The 16913-nt window shown below is 41.8% G+C and overlaps 1 protein-coding gene across 16 annotated transcripts in view; it reads left to right on the forward strand.

Moving 5' to 3' along the window:
• The window catches only part of KAT6B (lysine acetyltransferase 6B), a 204004-nt gene that overhangs the window by 86181 nt on the left and 100910 nt on the right, over positions 1 to 16913 (forward strand). For 2 of the 16 annotated variants that reach the window (XM_051823155.2, XM_051823154.2), the window contains one exon: positions 8030 to 8115. The exons of 13 other annotated variants lie outside the window; for them this stretch is intronic. In XM_051823155.2, the coding sequence (XP_051679115.2) occupies positions 8104 to 8115 (12 nt within the window). In that variant the 5' untranslated portion in view covers positions 8030 to 8103. Of the gene's footprint in view, positions 1 to 8029; positions 8116 to 8167; positions 16175 to 16913 lie in introns of those variants that run through there. One more of the 16 variants, XM_070057870.1, reaches the window with a different exon arrangement.

Below are 16913 nucleotides of genomic sequence, written 5' to 3' on the forward strand. Positions count from 1 at the left end.
GGCCAAAGCCAGAGAGCAGGAGCTCAATCTAGGTCTCCAGTGTATGTGTGCCAGAGACCCAAATACATATGAACCATCAGCTGCTGCCTCCCAGGGTGCAATTGTCAGGAACCTGGAATTGAAGCAGAACTGAGATTTGAACCGAGGCACTCCAATACCTGAGGCAGGTGTCCAAGCAATGTCCTAACTACTCTGCCAATTGTCCATCTCCAGTTAGAGAGGTTTAAAGTTATTTTCCAGATTTCTCACATTTTAGTTTCCACTAAAGACCTTTAAGTTTTTAAAAATCTTTTTGAATATATTAAATATGGTAGTTTTAAACTCTGCCTATATATAATTTTTTTGGACAGGCAGAGTGGACAGTGAGAGAGAGAGAGACAAAGAGAAAGGTCTTCCTTTGCCGTTGGTTCACCCTCCAATGGCCCGTGCGGCCGGCGCGCTGTGGCCGGCACACTGCGCTGATCCGAAGGCAGGAGCCAGGTGCTTCTCCTGGTCTCCCATGGGGTGCAGGGCCCAAGCACTTGGGCCATCCTCCACTGCCTTTCCGGGCCACAGCAGAGAGCTGGCCTGGAAGAGGAGCAACTGGGACAGAATCCGGCGCCCCAACCGGGACTAGAACCTGGGGTGCTGGCACCGCTAGGCGGAGGATTAGCCTAGTGAGCCGCGGCGCTGGCCCGCCTACGTTTTCAATATCTGAAGTCTTTGGGCCTGGTTCTATAGTTTGTTCTTTCTGCTGGTTCTGACTTGTGGCTTTTGGTTTTCCTTTGCCCAGTTATATACTGGATGGTTTTGAAATAGTATTTATAGAAATAATTTGAGGTCTAAAGTTTTCTGATGGAGTTAGCCAGGTTCTTAATTGAGGTGTTGTGAGTTAAGCTGTAAATGTGTGTGTTAGCTGGTTATGTACAGTATACCTTGCTTTCCGCCTGTGTGTTGCCTGTTTTCTAGAGAGGTTGGCCTTCCAGTAATCCTACCTTCTTAGTCCTCAGAGGCCGAGAAAGTTTCGTTTCAGCTTCTCATCATGGATTGGTAAATAACTTTGGGATGCAAATGACTCCCAAGTGTTGGGCTTATCTCTCTAGCCTCCATTCCTTACCAGTTGTTGACTGATGATGATTCATCCCTCTCTTGTTAGCTGTTTGATACTTTCAAGTAGACATATTTAAATATATTGTTCAGCTTTTCAAAATGTTTTCAGCAGGAGGATTGATGTGAATCAATCTAGCTATAAGTAGAAGAATACTTCCAGCATTTACTGCCCAAATTGAGTAATTGAGTATTTCAGTTGGATTCTTTACCTTTTAAGAATATATTTTCAATCAGGTCATAATCTTTGTGGGTGAAGTCCTCATCTTATATTTCTTATCCATCTTATACAACATTTACTGCAATGGTAAGTGGTAATTCCTTCTCTACAACTATCTGTTGCTTGAGTGACTGATCAAATTGGGGATTTTCCAATTTGATATTTCTTCTCTGTTCACAAGTTTCATCCCCCAAAGAGAGATTTATTTTACATATATGTGTGTGTGTGTATACATAAGTTTTTTTCTTTGTAAAGATTTATTTATCTTTCAAATAAAGAGTTACACAGAGAGAGAAGGAGAGGCAAAGAGAGAGAGAGAAAGAGAGAAAGAGAGAGAGAGAGAGATCTTCCATCTGCTGGTTCACTCTTCAGTTGGCCACAATGGCCTGAGCTCTGTTGATCTGAAGCCGGGAGCTTCTTCTGGGTCTTCCCATGCGGGTGCAGGGGCCTACAGACTTGGGCCATCTTCTACTGCTTTCCCAGGCCATAGCAGAGAGCTGGATCAGAAGTGGAACAGCAGGGACTCGAACTGGCGCCCATATAGGACATTGGCACTGTAGGCGGCGGCTCCATCCGCTATGTTTTTAAATAGTTTATTTGAGTCAAAGTTACAGAGAGAGAGGTCTTCCATTCGCTGATTCACTCTCTAAATTGCCGCAATTGCTAGAGCTGGGCCAATTGAAAGCCAAGAGCCAGGAGCTTCTTCTAGGTCTCCCACATGGATATAGGGGCCTAAGCACTTGGGCCATCTTCCACTGCTTTCCCAGGCCATAAGTAGAGAGGTGGATTGGAAGAGGAGGAGCAGCCGGGACACGAACTGGTGCCTTTATGGGATGCTGGTGCCACAAGCAGAGGCTTATTTAGCCTACCATGCCACAGCACCGGCCCTTGTTATATATTTTTTAAATGATCATATTCTGTTTTTCTTCATTGCTGTCTACCCTGAGGTGGGATAACTCCATTTAAGTTAATCATTGAAATCCAGGATGTAAAATGATGTCCACTGAGCTTATTTGTTTTTAGAGGAAAGATTCTTTAGATTGCTTGGAAATCTAAAATTATAGTAATGAAAATACTCATGTAAGAGGTGGATTTGCTGTGAAAAATTTTTTTTATTTCTTTCATTGTATCTTTAGATTAATTGGTTTCCCAATATATATGGGTCACTATAATATGAATATTTTTAAACTTTACATTTTTTTTAATCAGTAAGTTCATGAAATTTTTTTTTTTTTGACAGGCAAAGTTAGACAGTGAGAGAGAAAGAGACACAGAGAGAAAGGTCTTCCTTCCGTTGGTTCATCCCCCCAAAATGGCTGCTAAGGCCGGCGCGCTGCGCCGATCCGAAGCCAGGAGCCAGGTGCTTCCTCCTGGTTTCCCACGTGGGTACAGGGACCCAAGCACTTGGGCCATCCTCCACTGCCTTCCCTGGCCACAGCAGAGAGCTGGACTGGAAAAGGAGCAATTGGGACAGAATCCGGCGCCCCAACCGGGACTAGAACCTGGGGTGCCAGCGCCGCAGGCGGAGGATTAGCCAAGTGAGCCGCGGCGCCAGCCAAATTCTACATTTTTAAAGATTATAATTCTTAAGTGTAAACTGTCCTTTGCTGAATCTTTTTCATCTGTGAGGTATGTTCCAAACGCTGAGTATGGTGCATATCACTTAGGGAGTTCTAGATGTGCCTTTCCTCTTTGTCTTTAATTAGTATGCTGTGACTACCTTGTTAGAAATGGACCTGTCTCACTCCAAGCTCACTGCTTTGGGTGGGTGTTTCCCCAAAACAAGATGGCAAGATCTTCATTACTCTCCCTCAACATTGGTTCTTGTGTACGTTTGGCAATTCTCTAGTGGCCGCCTGAACTATTGGTTGTCAGACTAACTTGATTTGTTTCACTTGTAAACAACATGCTTGAGCCACTGTCGATTTTTGTGGCAGCTCAGTTGCTTAGAGCAAGGTGCTAATGAGATGTGGGTCATGGGTTCAGGTTCTGAGTGGGATGGTAAGCTTTGCTCTTGCCCATGGTCATGGACCCTGACTCCCCCTTGCAGCTGTCTTGCACATGTGTCTGTGTGCGTATGCCATGGCTCATTATGGGGACAAAGCAGGGGGTGTAGATAAGACAAGGCAAATCTGTCATCTCTGCCAGGAAAGACGACTCCTACTGATAGGTCAGTAACCTTTTCACTGGAAGAACAACACATTAGTATTAGCTTCTGTGGACTTTTCTAGCTGAGACTTTTTCTTACTGTAACTCACGTGACTATATGGGTTGTCTGAAGCAAACTTAGAACACTGCTTATATTTGAAAGCATGTTTGAGTATAAGGCTGGCCTTTTAGTTTGTAAAAGATCACTGTTCTCAATCAGAAAATCTTTAATATTCTCTAAAATAGAAAAGGGGGCTTTAGAATTTAAATTTGATAGCATACTATAAAGACACTGCAAAATTTCTATTAGAGAGAAACCTGTTATATTTAAGAAATACCTCCTGAATTCCTTCTTCCCAACCAACCCCACCCTAAAAGAAAGAAAAACAGGTAGATGAAATAGTTCTTAGAAAAGGAACTTTCCCAGGAAAGCCTACAAATGTTCTCATTACCCGAGCATTTTAGTTTTTTCTTTTTTTTTTTTTAAAGATTTATTTATTTATTTGAAAGTCAGAGTTACACAGAGAAAGAAGTCTTCCATCCGATGGTTCACTCTCCAGTTGGCCGCAACAGCCTGAGCTGCACCGATCCAAAGCCAGGAGCTTCTTCTGGGTCTCCCACGTGGGTGCAGGGGCCCTGGTACTTGGGCCGTCTTCTGTTTTCCCGGGCCATAGCAGAGAACTGGATCAGAAGTGGAGCAATGGGTCTCTTTATTTGAGAAAGATGGACAAAACTCTTATGCGCTGATTTATTCCCTAATTTCCACAGTTGGTTGGGGCTGAGCTCCATCATAGCCAGAAACAATCTGGGCCTCCGCAGTTGGTTTCAGGCACCAGGTACTTGAGCTGTCACCTGCTGCCTCTAAAGCTGTGCGTTAGCAGGAACCTGGAATAAGGGGCAGAGCAAGGACTGAGACTCACACACTCCATTGTGTCTTAACTGCTGGTCTAAACTCCCACCTCTGGGACTGAGTTCTGATGCTCTAGCTTCACCTGACCAAGAATTTAGACACTTCTTCATGATTCATATCAAGTCCCTAGATCTAATTCTTTTGTGACTTGAATTCTTAACTCAGATGGTTGTGTGTGTGTGACTTTCTAAAGGTATTACTGGTCCCTTTGCTTATAGTGAATCCCAGAGTATCGTATATAAATATATAGCATCGATGGTGGAACTTAGGCCCATTTACCAATGAGGCTCCTGGCTCTTGGCTCTGACCTTGCCCAGCGCTGGTCGTTGTGCCCATTTGAGGAGTAAACCAGTGGATGGAAGATCTCGATCTCTGTCTGTCTCTCTCTTTCAAACTCTGACTTTCAAATAAATACATTTGTTTAAAAAATAAGTTATATGGAAAAGGAATGGGGGAACTAGAAGGAAGTCTGGCTTTCATTCATTTATTATTAATTAATTCCGCCTGAGCACCTGTTATCCGTCAGGCACTGTTCTAGGCATAGCAATTACAGCAAGGAACAAAGCAGACCTCTCTCTCTGCCCTCATGGAATTAATTTATATTCCAATTGTAAGAGACAGGTAATAAGTTAACTATATAACATATTGGATGGTGATAAATACTATGGAGGAAAAATAGAGTAATGCATTTACATAGTGATAAGGGTGAGAGACAGGATTGCTATTTTTAAATAAGTCCATTAGATAAGGCTTGCTTTCTTTCTTTCTTTCTTTCTTTCTTTCTTTCTCTCTCTCTCTCTCTCTCTCTCTCTCTCTCTTTAAAGATTTATTTATTTATTTATTTGAAAGCCAGAGTTACAGACAGGCAGAGGCAGAGGGAGAGAGAGAGAGAGGTCTTCCATCCGCTGGTTCACTCCCCAGACAGCTGGAACTGTGCCAATCGGAAGTCAGGAGCCAGGAGCTTCTTCCAGATCTCCCACACAGGTGCAGGGGCCCAAGCACTTGGGGCACCTTCTGCTTTCCCACGCCATAGCAGAGAACTGGATCTGAAGTGGAACAGTGGGGACTTGAACCAGCACTTATATGGGATGCCAGCACTGCAGGTAGAGGCTTTGCCTGCTATGCCACATTGCTGTCCCCGGTAAGGCCTTCCTGAGAAAGTGACATTTAATATGATTTCTGAAGGAAGTGAAGATGGTGTGTCATGTATGGAGAAGTGTTCTGAACGGAGGAAGCCACAGGTATAAAGACCATGGCAGCGGAAGCGTGCTGATGTATTGAGAAACAGATAGGAAGTCAGTGTGACTGGAGTGTAGTGAGAGGGGAGAGTTGAAGACAGAACAGAGACAGGGAAGAAGGCTCCAGTGCTTGCCAGGCCTTCTGAGTCCTGGTAGGAACTCTGGTTTGCTGAGAGATGAGACGCCTTTGCAGGATTTTAAGCAGAGGAGACACATAATTTGACTGACTTACTGTTTTAGCAAAATGTTTCCAACTTGTGTATTGAGAATAAACTAGGGGGACGGCGCTATGGCGCAGTGGATTAAAGCCCTGACCTGAAGCACCAGCATCCCAGGTGGGCGCTGGTTCGAGTCCTGGCGCTCCACTTCCAATCCAGCTCTCTGCTATGGCCTGGGAAAGCAGTAGAAGATGGTCCAAGTCCTTGGGCCCCTGCACCCACATGGGAGACCTGGAAGAAGCTCCTGGCTCCTGGCTTCAGATCGGCATAGCTCTGGCTGATGCGGCCAATTGGGGAGTGACCCATCAGATGGAATACCTCTCTCTCTTTCTCTCTGCTTCTCCTCTCTCTGTGTAACTCTGACTTTCAAAGAAATAAAGAAAACTTTAAAAAAATAAAAAGAGTAAACTACGACAGCACCAAGGAGATGGCTGGGAGGGTATTGATGTAAATCAAGCAAGAGGTGCTATAGGTTAGACCAGAGGTGATGGTGGAGAGAGTGTGAGAAGATGGCATATTCTGGATATATTTTGAAGACCATTCCTGAGATCAACAAGAGATAGTATTTGGAGAGGAAAGGGGAGAAATGGCACATAGTAGGAAGTAGACTGCCCTTTTAACTTTCATAAATATTTATTTATTTATTTATTTATTTATTTATTTATTTTTGACAGGCAGAGTGGACAGTGAGAGAGAGAGAAAGGTCTTCCTTTGCCGTTGGTTCACCCTCCAATGGCCGGTGCGGCCGGCGTGCTGTGGCCGGCGCACCACGCTGATCCGAAGGCAAGAGCCAGGTGCTTCTCCTGGTCTCCCATGGGGTGCAGGGCCCAAGCACTTGGGTCATCCTCCACTGCCTTTCCGGGCCACAGCAGAGAGCTGGCCTGGAAGAGGGGCAACTTGGGCCTATTTATTTATTTTTTAAATAGCCCTCCTCCCTGATCTAGTGTATATGCAAGATGTGATAACTTGCTTTTACTCTGAATACTGTAGATTTCCTGGAATTCTTCTTTGAAAACTATAAATGAAGTGGTCATAATCCAACTCCTTTTATTTAGTTTTTTTTTTTTTTTTTAACTTCCTTCATAAGCAGTTGGCTTCCAAATAGCAATGTGTGATGCCAGTTTGGTGACTAATTGGGTTAGAGGTTAATAGTAAAACATTCTTATAAACATTGATGGGAGTGGTGTTTCCAAATGAGAGCTTGTATTAGGCAGATTAAAAAAATAGGAATGACTAAAATCCATGTAATTGTAAGCCAAGTGAATATTAAGAGTTTTAGCTTTGAAAGGCAGAGACTTTACCCTTGGAAATAATTGTCTTGGGTGGGTGTTCCTTTCTCAATAGTTGTGTTTACTTTAAAATTGAATAATTTACCATCAGAACATTGCTTCTTAATCATGAAATTTACTAACTTGTTAAAACTGTAGATTCTGTGGCTTACTTCCTTCTAAACTGATTGGACGTGCCTTGTTTCAAAAAAGGAAAGAAACAGTAAACAGTAAAGTTGGTTTCTTCTGCCTGGCAGCCAAAAGAAAAACATTTCTGTATTTCCATAGGCCAGTTAAATGTTTCCTGCTGGTCTGTGATGAAATCAGATAGATGATGCACTCAATCAGTTTCCTCTATTGTATTTTTTTTTTTTTTCAATTTTGTTCTCATTGAGCCTTTGGAGCATAAACTGGAATTTGTGAGATGGTACGGAAGATCTTTTAGCCTCTCTATCCACACCAAAATGTAAAATCTCCTTTATTGTGAGATAATCACTCCATGCTTATCCTCCTATCTGTCCCCCTCCTCATTTTCAATGAAGAGAATTTCCCCAGCAGTTCTAGATTTGTTCTAATCCCAGTCTTGTTTTTTTTTTTTAAAGTAATGTTTCTTTTCCATAATTCTCACAAAGACATAGTGGTTAGTAGAGAACCAAATATTGTGTGAAAACTATACCTGGAATTTGAGTTACTTTTATTGTTTAAATTTTCTTCACAGAAAAACATTTTTGATGACTGTTTGTTGTAAAAGTAGATTATTAAGGGGTGGAAGCTGTCTATACAGGTAGATATGTAGAAGAGTAAATGAACTGGTTATTTGCTCCTTTATCTGTTTTCAAATCTCTTTAACAATAAGTTTTATAGCACTCATTACAGACTATCAACCTTGAGTGTTACGTGTCATTCTATTCTGCTAGACTGAGAATTCTTTTATAATACAGTGCCTGATATACATGAGGGACAGGGATCCAGTGAACAAGGAAGCACACAGACAACACCATTGTAATGCTGCTACATGGAGGGCACAGTAAGTGTATAACCTATTTATGTGTAGATAGGCCCAATAATGTATAGTTGCGAATCTTGTGAATGCTCAATAATTTTTGAATTTGTCTTTGAAATTAGACTCATTTGAGGTTTTAGACTAGTCAAAAGTTATTGTTTTGAACAAAAAACACCATTGAATATCTGTTGCCTGTAGTAGAAAGTGCAAATGACTTATGTGATTTGTTGACTCATCTAAACATTTTAAGATTTGTTTTATTAGAAAGAGAGACAGAGACAGAGAGCCCTCCCACTCACTGGTTCATTCTCCAAATACCTGAGGTCTGGGAGCTAGGTCCAGGTCTCCCATGTGGGTGGCGGGCACCAGACTGCCAGCACTGCTACCTCCCAGGGTCTGGATTAGCAGACCCCTGGAGTCAGGAGTGGAAGTGGACTGCAGACCCAGGCATTCTGATATGGGATGATGGGCATCATTTTCACCACTATGCCAAATGCCTGCTCCCCAAACTGTTGGCTGATTTTTAATAGCTTGACCCTGGTCCTTCTTCAAGTCATACCTCTGCGTGTGTTGTACAGGTTCTGGTAGACACCCACCCTTCAAAGATCCAACCTAAATGCCACCTGAATCACCTTCCACATGATCTCAGAACTTCCCCAGGGCAAGGACCATGTTATGCTGTGGAATTCTAGGCTTGATCTGCTGCTTTGCATGGACGCAGGGGACAGAGGTTTGTTTAATGAATGGATGCATCCATTTAGGTGCTTCCTTGGTGTACACTAGAGATCCTGGTTCTGGTTATGCCAGAAAATGTTTTTAGGAGTAATCTCTAGTTAAGCCAGCTTGTCCTCTTTCTTCATTTTGGGATATTTATTCTTCCCGTTCTCACATAGGGTTGTGAAAATGGAATGTGATAATGAAATAAGTTAAGTATATTCAATAAATGTAAGGCAGTGGAATCATAATATTCAACATTATTATCACTGTGCTACTATTGCTCTTTGGAGCACGCAGTATGCCACAGAAATATAATTATATTGCCAGTGTTCTAGGACTGACCTAGATTTTTGTGTAATGAACAGTTAATTGGCTAGCTTGTACAGGTACTTGAGTAGGCCCTCTCAGGCCCCTGTATGTTATTTCATGACCCCACACCACCCCAACCCAACACCCCTCCCCATCTGTGGTAGAGTCCACTAGGAAGGAAGAGTCCTATCTCTCACCTGGCAGGGAACTGTCTAGCCTCACTATTTCTGTGGATATAAAAGAACCTCCCAAGATAGTGGGAATGACTCAGGAAATCTGAATCTGGGAGCCAGAAGATCAGCAGGGTATGCCTCTGCTTGGGACCTACTGTAAGAAAACTTTTTTTTTGGCTCTGACAGATTTATTGGATAAATAGAAAAAAAATTTTTTTAAAGATTTATTTATTTATTTGAAAGGCAGAGTTACAGACAGGCAGAGGCAGAGAGAGAGAGAAAAAGAGAGAGGTCTTCTATCCTCTGGTTCACTCCCCAGTTGGCCGCAATGGCCAGAGCTGGACCGATCCGAAGCCAAGAGCTTCTTCCAGGTCTCCCATGTGGGTGCAGGGGCCCAAGGACTTGGGCCATCTTCAACTGCTTTCCCAGGCCATAGCAGAGAGCTGGATCAGAAGTGGAGCAGCCAGGACTCGAACCAGCGCCCATATGGGATGCTGGCACTTCAGGTGGTGGCTTTACCTGCTACGCCACAGCACCAGCCCCCAAAAATCTTCTTTTTAAAAAGATAATTTAAAATTAGTTCTGATTCAGAATCTTAGCAAGTAGTGTAGGTGGGTTATTGCTTGGGGGAAGGGGAAGCCTAGTGGTTCTGAGTTATCCCCAAAGCCCATCTCTCTAGGTCCTCAACCTTCTTCAGGTTTCCTTCTCTTACTGGCTTGGAGTAGATGATGTCTTCCCTGCCAGTTGCCCTTCTTGATATCCTTTGCCATTTACAGGCATCCACCATCTCAGGAGACTGCAGCTTCCATAGTGATCTTTGTCCTTGGCCCCTAATGCTTTCCAGCCTAGGAAACATTCACACCGAAGAAGGGATCATGTTCTGCTTTCCAGTGCTTCTATGGGCAGTAAACCTCTGAGCTGCCTGAAACTCATAGGGCAGTACTCTGCAGTACTAAGGTAACCCAGCTCGTGAGTCAGACATCTAAATTCATCGTCAAAGAGAGCTTGAAAATAAAATGGGCTACCTGGCCTTCATTATTTGGAAATTTCTTTTAACTGGCAGTCCTCTATTCTTTCAAGGATAATAATGATCAGTGTATCATACAAAACTCAAAGAAAAGTAAATTGCACTTTGTATGATTATCATGTCATATTTTTGCTTTTCTCAAAATTTTTGAATGTTTGATCCTACCTATAAGATAAACTTTTATTTGTGCCAGATACAAGAATTTACTTTCTCTTTTCATGGTTAAATGATTGCTTACTTGTTAGGTAAGTAATTTTTTGAAACTCTGTTAATAGCCTGATGGTACATTAGGCCCTGAAAAAGGATGTAAAAAGTATTTTCCCTCATGAAACTAGGGTTGTGATAGACTGGTTAGGATTTATGCACATGAAACAGAGAATGCTAGACATTTTTGGTGGTAATAAAGTGTAATATAGTGTATGATTTCAGTTTTAAGTATGATAAATTCAGGAAGGAAGAGAGATGGAAAATAAATATCAGTAAAATCTGCCACTGCAGAAGAAATAAAGAGTTGTACTATTTCCTATTTTCCTGTCAGAAAGAACAATTTGAATCGCTTTCAATTGCTGGTTGGTAGTCTGGTTTTTAGTGTGTACCTTAAAATTCTTAGCTCATTTATGTCATTTGTCTTATGAGCTCAACCTTTTGGAGAAAGAAATCTTTAGCTCTCCTATATTGTTGTTAAAACTTTAAAGGTTTTATAGCCCCTTTCTTGAAAAATTAAGACATCGAGTCAACAAGTATTTATTGAGCTCTGACCTTGGGCCAGTGTATGTACATTTTTAAGTTTTTAGACAACAGTAAAGTAACCCTGGAATAATGCCTCTGAAGATGACTTTTATAAGTACAAGATGGTGAGTTGAGCTTCTAGCCAAGAACCTTTGTTTTCCTTTGCTGAATATTTTTCACTCTTGTTATGTGGTAAAACTTAAGAGTTTGAAATGTTCAGACTGTTTCTGACCAAGTAGCAGTCTCACTACTATAGGGGTTTGTTTGGTGACTTATAATTATTAAATAAAAATTTGCAAAGTGTTTTGAGCTCCATACTGAGGAATGCTGTGTATTATTAGGCAGGAGGTATTTGGGCCTTATATCTGACGTGCCTTTTGTGATTTTATGCCTGTCTCTACCAGAGATTCTTTTCCTCTTAATGAATTTTAAAGTAGCCATTTATCTTGAAGGAAATTATCTTCTTCTACCAATTACTGGTAGTTTAGTTTTCTACCCAGAATGTCTGATCTATTTCATATGCCTGCCAAAAAACATCCCAAAATACTGGCCGCCTGAGTTCTGGTTAGTGTTTCCAGGCACTGTGTTTTGAAAATATTCCGTTTCTACCCCGTGTTACAGATGCTCTTGCATACAGTGAAATCTGTGATAAATATTTTTCAGTGAACATAAAGTATTTAAAAAATAAACGAGTGGCAGTGTTATCATTAGTCATACATCGAGTGAGTGTCACCAGTGTGTTCATCATCATGTGTAAGACATAGTCCAAGACACAATCCCTATTTAGTGGTTTCATAGTCTAATTATCTGTGAAATGGTCATGTCAAAAAAACCAGGGAACTAGCAGTTGGGCAAATTGTTTGCAATTATGATTAATAACCTGCTATGGGTAATTAATGGGAATATATTTATGGCTGTTAGTGGGCTGCTGATTTCAGATATACGAGATTCACATGAAATAAAAGAATCCATATTATTATTATATTTATTATATATAATAATATTCATTATTATTATAATCCTTGTTATTGATCACCTGGGTTAGTTTTTACATATGTTTTAACCCATTCATCGTAAGTAGATGATATCCATCATTCTTTATGGCAGTATTATTTAGGTCTTTAGATCAGTCATTGAAAATTATATTACTTGAAAAGTGATTGCTTTTGGCCAGTGCCGCGGCTCACTAGGCTAATCCTCCGCCTGTGGCGCCGGCGCCCCGGGTTCTAGTCCCGGTGGGGGCGCCCGATTCTGTCCCGGTTGCTCTTCTTCCAGTCTAGCTCTGCTGTGGCCGGGGAAGGCAGTGGAGGATGGCCCAAGTCCTTTGGCCCTGCACCTGCATGGGAGACCAGAAGGAGGCACCTGGTTCCTGGCTTCGGATCGGTGCAGCACACTGGCTGTAGTGGCCATTTGGGGGGTGAACCAACAGAAGGAAGACCTTTCTGTCTCTCTCACTGTCTAACTCTGCCTGTCAAAAAAGAAAAGAAAAGAAAAGTGATTGCTTTTGGGGCCGGCACTGTGGTGCAGTGGGTTAAGGCCCTGGCCTGAAGTGCCAGCCATCCATTTGGGTGCCGGTTCTAGTCCCGGCTGCTTCTTTTCTGATTCAGCTCTCTGTGGCCTGGGAAAGGAGTAGAAGATGGCCCAAGTCCTTGGGCCCTTGCACCCACGTGGGAGACCCAGAAGAAGCTCCTGGCTCCTGGCTTCGGATCAGCGCAGCTCCAGCCGTTGCGGCCATCTGGGGAGTGAACCAACAGATGGAAGACCTCTCTCTCTGTCTCTGCTTCTCTCTTTAACTCTGTCTTTCAAATAAATAAAATAAATCTTTCCAAAAAAAAAAAAAAAAAGGGAAAATGATTGCTTTTCACAGACTACATTATCCTCATGGGATTTGTGTGTTCTTATTTATTATTTTTTTAATTTGTTTTCATTTCGTTTTGAAGGCAGAAGAGATAGAAGTTGTGCCGCATCTGTTGGTTCATAGCTGGGACTGGCTGAAGCTGGGAGCCAGTAACTCAATTTAGGTCTCCCACATGGGTGACAGAGACCAATTATCTGAGCCATCTCTGCTACCTCCCATGGTCTTTATCAGGAGGAAGCTTGACTCATGGGCCGGAGCTGCATAATCCAATCCAGGCACTTTGATGTCGGCATCCTAACTGGCTTCCTAACTGCTAGATCCAGCAGGATTCCTAGATTTTCCTTCTTTTTGTCAGTAGTTTCTAAGTCTGTTTCTTTATAGGCACTTAGGAAGCATTCTGAATACAGAATTCTTCTAGATTGTAGTGTCCTCCCCAATCTTTTACAGTTATGTTTCACTATTAATCAAATCTGTCTAAAAACATTCAACTATGTGTCTGTGGAGACTACAACTCTTTTTGTGCTTGTAATTTATTTGATGTTGAACAGCAGCATTTAATTAAGGTACTTAGTTGCAGTAACAGGCATAACTGACATACATAGTTTTGAGAACAAACACAATTAGCACAGAACTCAGCAGGTGGAAGCAGAAGTGCCTGGGTGTCCTAGACAGTAGCTTACAAACTGCCAGGATTGGGCTCTCTATGGGAAATCCATAGCTCTGAACTGGTGAGGCTATTCTGTAGTGGCATTGTTTTTTGATTTGATGAACTTGCCAAGTTTGCTCTCCATCGAAAGGACCTTCTTTCTTTCCCTGCCTGTACATCAGTCTATCTCAAGTCCATGTATTTTAATCATCATAGACACCACCTCTCCCTTTTCCATCTATGTCTGTTGCCTTATGTGATTTGTTTCTGACTGAAATCTTTCTCAGCGTTCATTGAAAATTTGCATCAAATCTCACCTCCATAAAGAAGTACTGGGGATCACTTCAATGCAGCTTTCAAACTTTTATTGGTAATTTATGTTTTGTCCATGTAGATTTAATAAAATATGAAATGAAAAACATGGTTGCATTATCAAATTAGTGTCCTGCATATAATAAATGCCATAGAAACTCACAAAAGACAATAGTATAACTTTATGAAAAGATTTATGTATTCATTTGAAAGAGAGAGAGAGAATATCTATCTTCCTTTCTCTACTTCACTCCCCAGATGGCAGCAATAACCAGGATTGGACCAAGCTAAACCAGGAGCCAGGAACTCCATTCTGGTTTCCCTCATGGGTGGCAGAGGCCCAAGTACTTGGGCCATATTCTGCTAACTTCCCAAGTGCATTAGCAGGAAACTGGATCAGAAGTATAGTAGCTGGTGCTCTTAGATGGGATGCTGGCATCCCAAGTGGTGGTTTAACCTACTGTGTGTGCCACAACAGTGTCCCTGGGATAATTCTTGAGATACTTAATTTTTAAAACTATTTTACCGTACTTTTCATTTAAATGGGTAGAGAAATTGACTTTCTAGATTTGACTTGCCAGGGCTGGAGCTGTGGCATAGCAGGTACAGCCTGCCTGTGGTGCCAGCATCCCATAACGGTGCTGTTTTGGGACCCAGCCGCTCCACTTCTGATCCAGCTCTCTGCTATGGCCTGGGAAAACAGTAGAAAGAAGATAGCCCAAGTCCACTATTGAAGGAAAGCAGAAACATGTTTGTAGGGTTGTCTGAAAGTATGTTCTTGAATTGTGCAACTCTCTCCCCACGTCATTTGTAAACCCTCCAAAGTGTGGGTCACACATTCTCATTATTTGAATCTTTTATGTCATAGTGGATAGCCTGTGCTCTTGTACATTGAAGTAAATTTGAAAAATGATGGTTTGGCCAAAATATCTACATCAATTACAGTAATGACTTGTACCTACTAACATCTTTGGAGCAATTACCACATGCTACACACTGCCTTATGGACTTTATAATCTCATGTAATTCCCACAACATTTTACAGATGTAGGAACTAAAGCTTAAGAGTAGAAAATGGTTGAATCTGAATCCTGTGTCCTTAATTTCTTTCCTGCATTGTAGGACAGTAACCTTTTAGAAACTTTTTGTAATGAGTTCTGAAAACTTAGATGCAATATGAATTTTCCCAAAACCAAACTAAATGGAGAAATAAAATATAATCCTTGGGTGGCGATTTTTGCTAACTGGGAAGCCTTCAGAGGGCCTTATTACAAAGTGAGAGAGAATGAGGGGCAAGCATGGTACTGTGTGCTAGCCAGGGAGAAAAATACCTCCTTGAGCTGTGAACCCTTTTATTTCATGCATGTGCCACCTGAATGAGGAGGGTGTCTATCGTGCTCGCACATCTCATTGCTAGGCGCCATCAGGGAGCTCTTTTTTAGGATAGCTGTCCATCTGTTCTCCTCCAGGAACTCCTGGATCCCTGCCACTGCCACTTGGCTGCTGGCTTCAAAAGAGCCTGAATCAGTGAGATGCTCACACCAGGGAGAACAAACAGGCTCTTCTCCTTAAAGTGTCTATAATTATAAGACCGTAATTAGAAATAAACCCTTCTTTATACACTTTGCAGCTCACAAGGAAGGACTTTCTGCTTACACACCAGTTTTTCCTGTTGTTTCACATGCTCATCAGGAAATAGGTCTATTGGCCTAATCACCAGCTCTTTAATAAAGTGGGGAGAGCATCTCTTGAGTTTGTGGTATGGCCTCGGGGTAACCCTCTGCCGTTTCTGAGCATTTGGTTTGTGACTTTGTAAGCTGAAGCTGGTACTACCGTATCACAAGTGTTGCCTGTGAGAACCTTAGTTCCTTGGGAAAAAACGAGATGACTTGGAAATAAATAAGTCATGAGAGCAGACTACCACTTTTGGTGCTTGCAGTTTGGATTTGAGTTTGTTATTGTTATTATGAATGAAAACTTTGTTTGGGTGGTTTTATAGTTTTCAAAATCTTGCTTTTTGCCTGATCTTTTTGGGTTTGAGTAGATGTTGATTAATTCATGAGCCCCAACTGCAAGGTAGATGTTCAGTATTGATTAGACATATGCCCCTGGTTGTATGATGTTAAAAAGGACTCAGTTGTGAAATACTCCTAAAGCTAAATCAATACACTACTGAAGTTGCTTCTTTACCCATAAATGTTTGTATTTTATCCCTCTGACTAAATGAGAAAGACTCCTAGGAATTTCTGTGATCTGACCTGTTAAGAAAACCAGCTGTATCTTTCAGTATGCTCATATGTTAACCATTCCAGGTGAGTATACATTATTCATTTGTATGTGTATCGTAGCTGAGCATAACTCTGGCTTAATGGTGGAGAAAAGATAACAGTTTTTATTGAAAAATTATCGTGTTTATTCTGATGGCATGGGTAGTGAACTCTCCTTAGAGTATATGTAAATACTAAAAATTTCAAGGGGTTTGAGACATTGATCCTCATGGTGTAAGAGTTGAAAAAACACCTATAATCTCTGTTAAGTTTATGGCTGGTAACTGCTTAGCAGTTAATGGTACTGAGTCACTAGGATGTTTTCTGCTTTGGCAATTTTGTCTTACTTTTTGAAGTCAAAACAATTTCTGACTGCCTTTTTTCCCTCAACGTACAGATCTGTCCAGGATATACCAGTATTTATGAAATCATCATGAAGTCTACTAACCTCAGAGGCTTCTGGGTCCTTTTCCCTTTGCCTTCTCTTACAACTTCCTAGAATGGGCTGTGTGAACTTCTGACTAGGCCAACCTGTTCCCTTACGTCTTCACATTGGCTTCTCTTATCTTCTTCTTTTTTTTAAAGATTAATTAATTTGTTTGAAAATCAGGGTTACACAGAGAGAAGGAGAGACAGAGAGATCTTCCATTTGCTGGTTCACTCCCCAGATGACTGCCACGGCTGGGGCTGAGCCAGGCTGAAACCAGGAGCTTCTTCTGGATCTCCCACATGGGTGGCACGTGCCCAAGCACAGTGGTCCAAGCATTTGAGCCATCTCTGGTGC

The sequence above is a fragment of the Oryctolagus cuniculus genome, chromosome 15 (genome assembly GCF_964237555.1).
Source record: "Oryctolagus cuniculus chromosome 15, mOryCun1.1, whole genome shotgun sequence".
Taxonomy (NCBI): Eukaryota; Metazoa; Chordata; class Mammalia; order Lagomorpha; family Leporidae; genus Oryctolagus; species Oryctolagus cuniculus.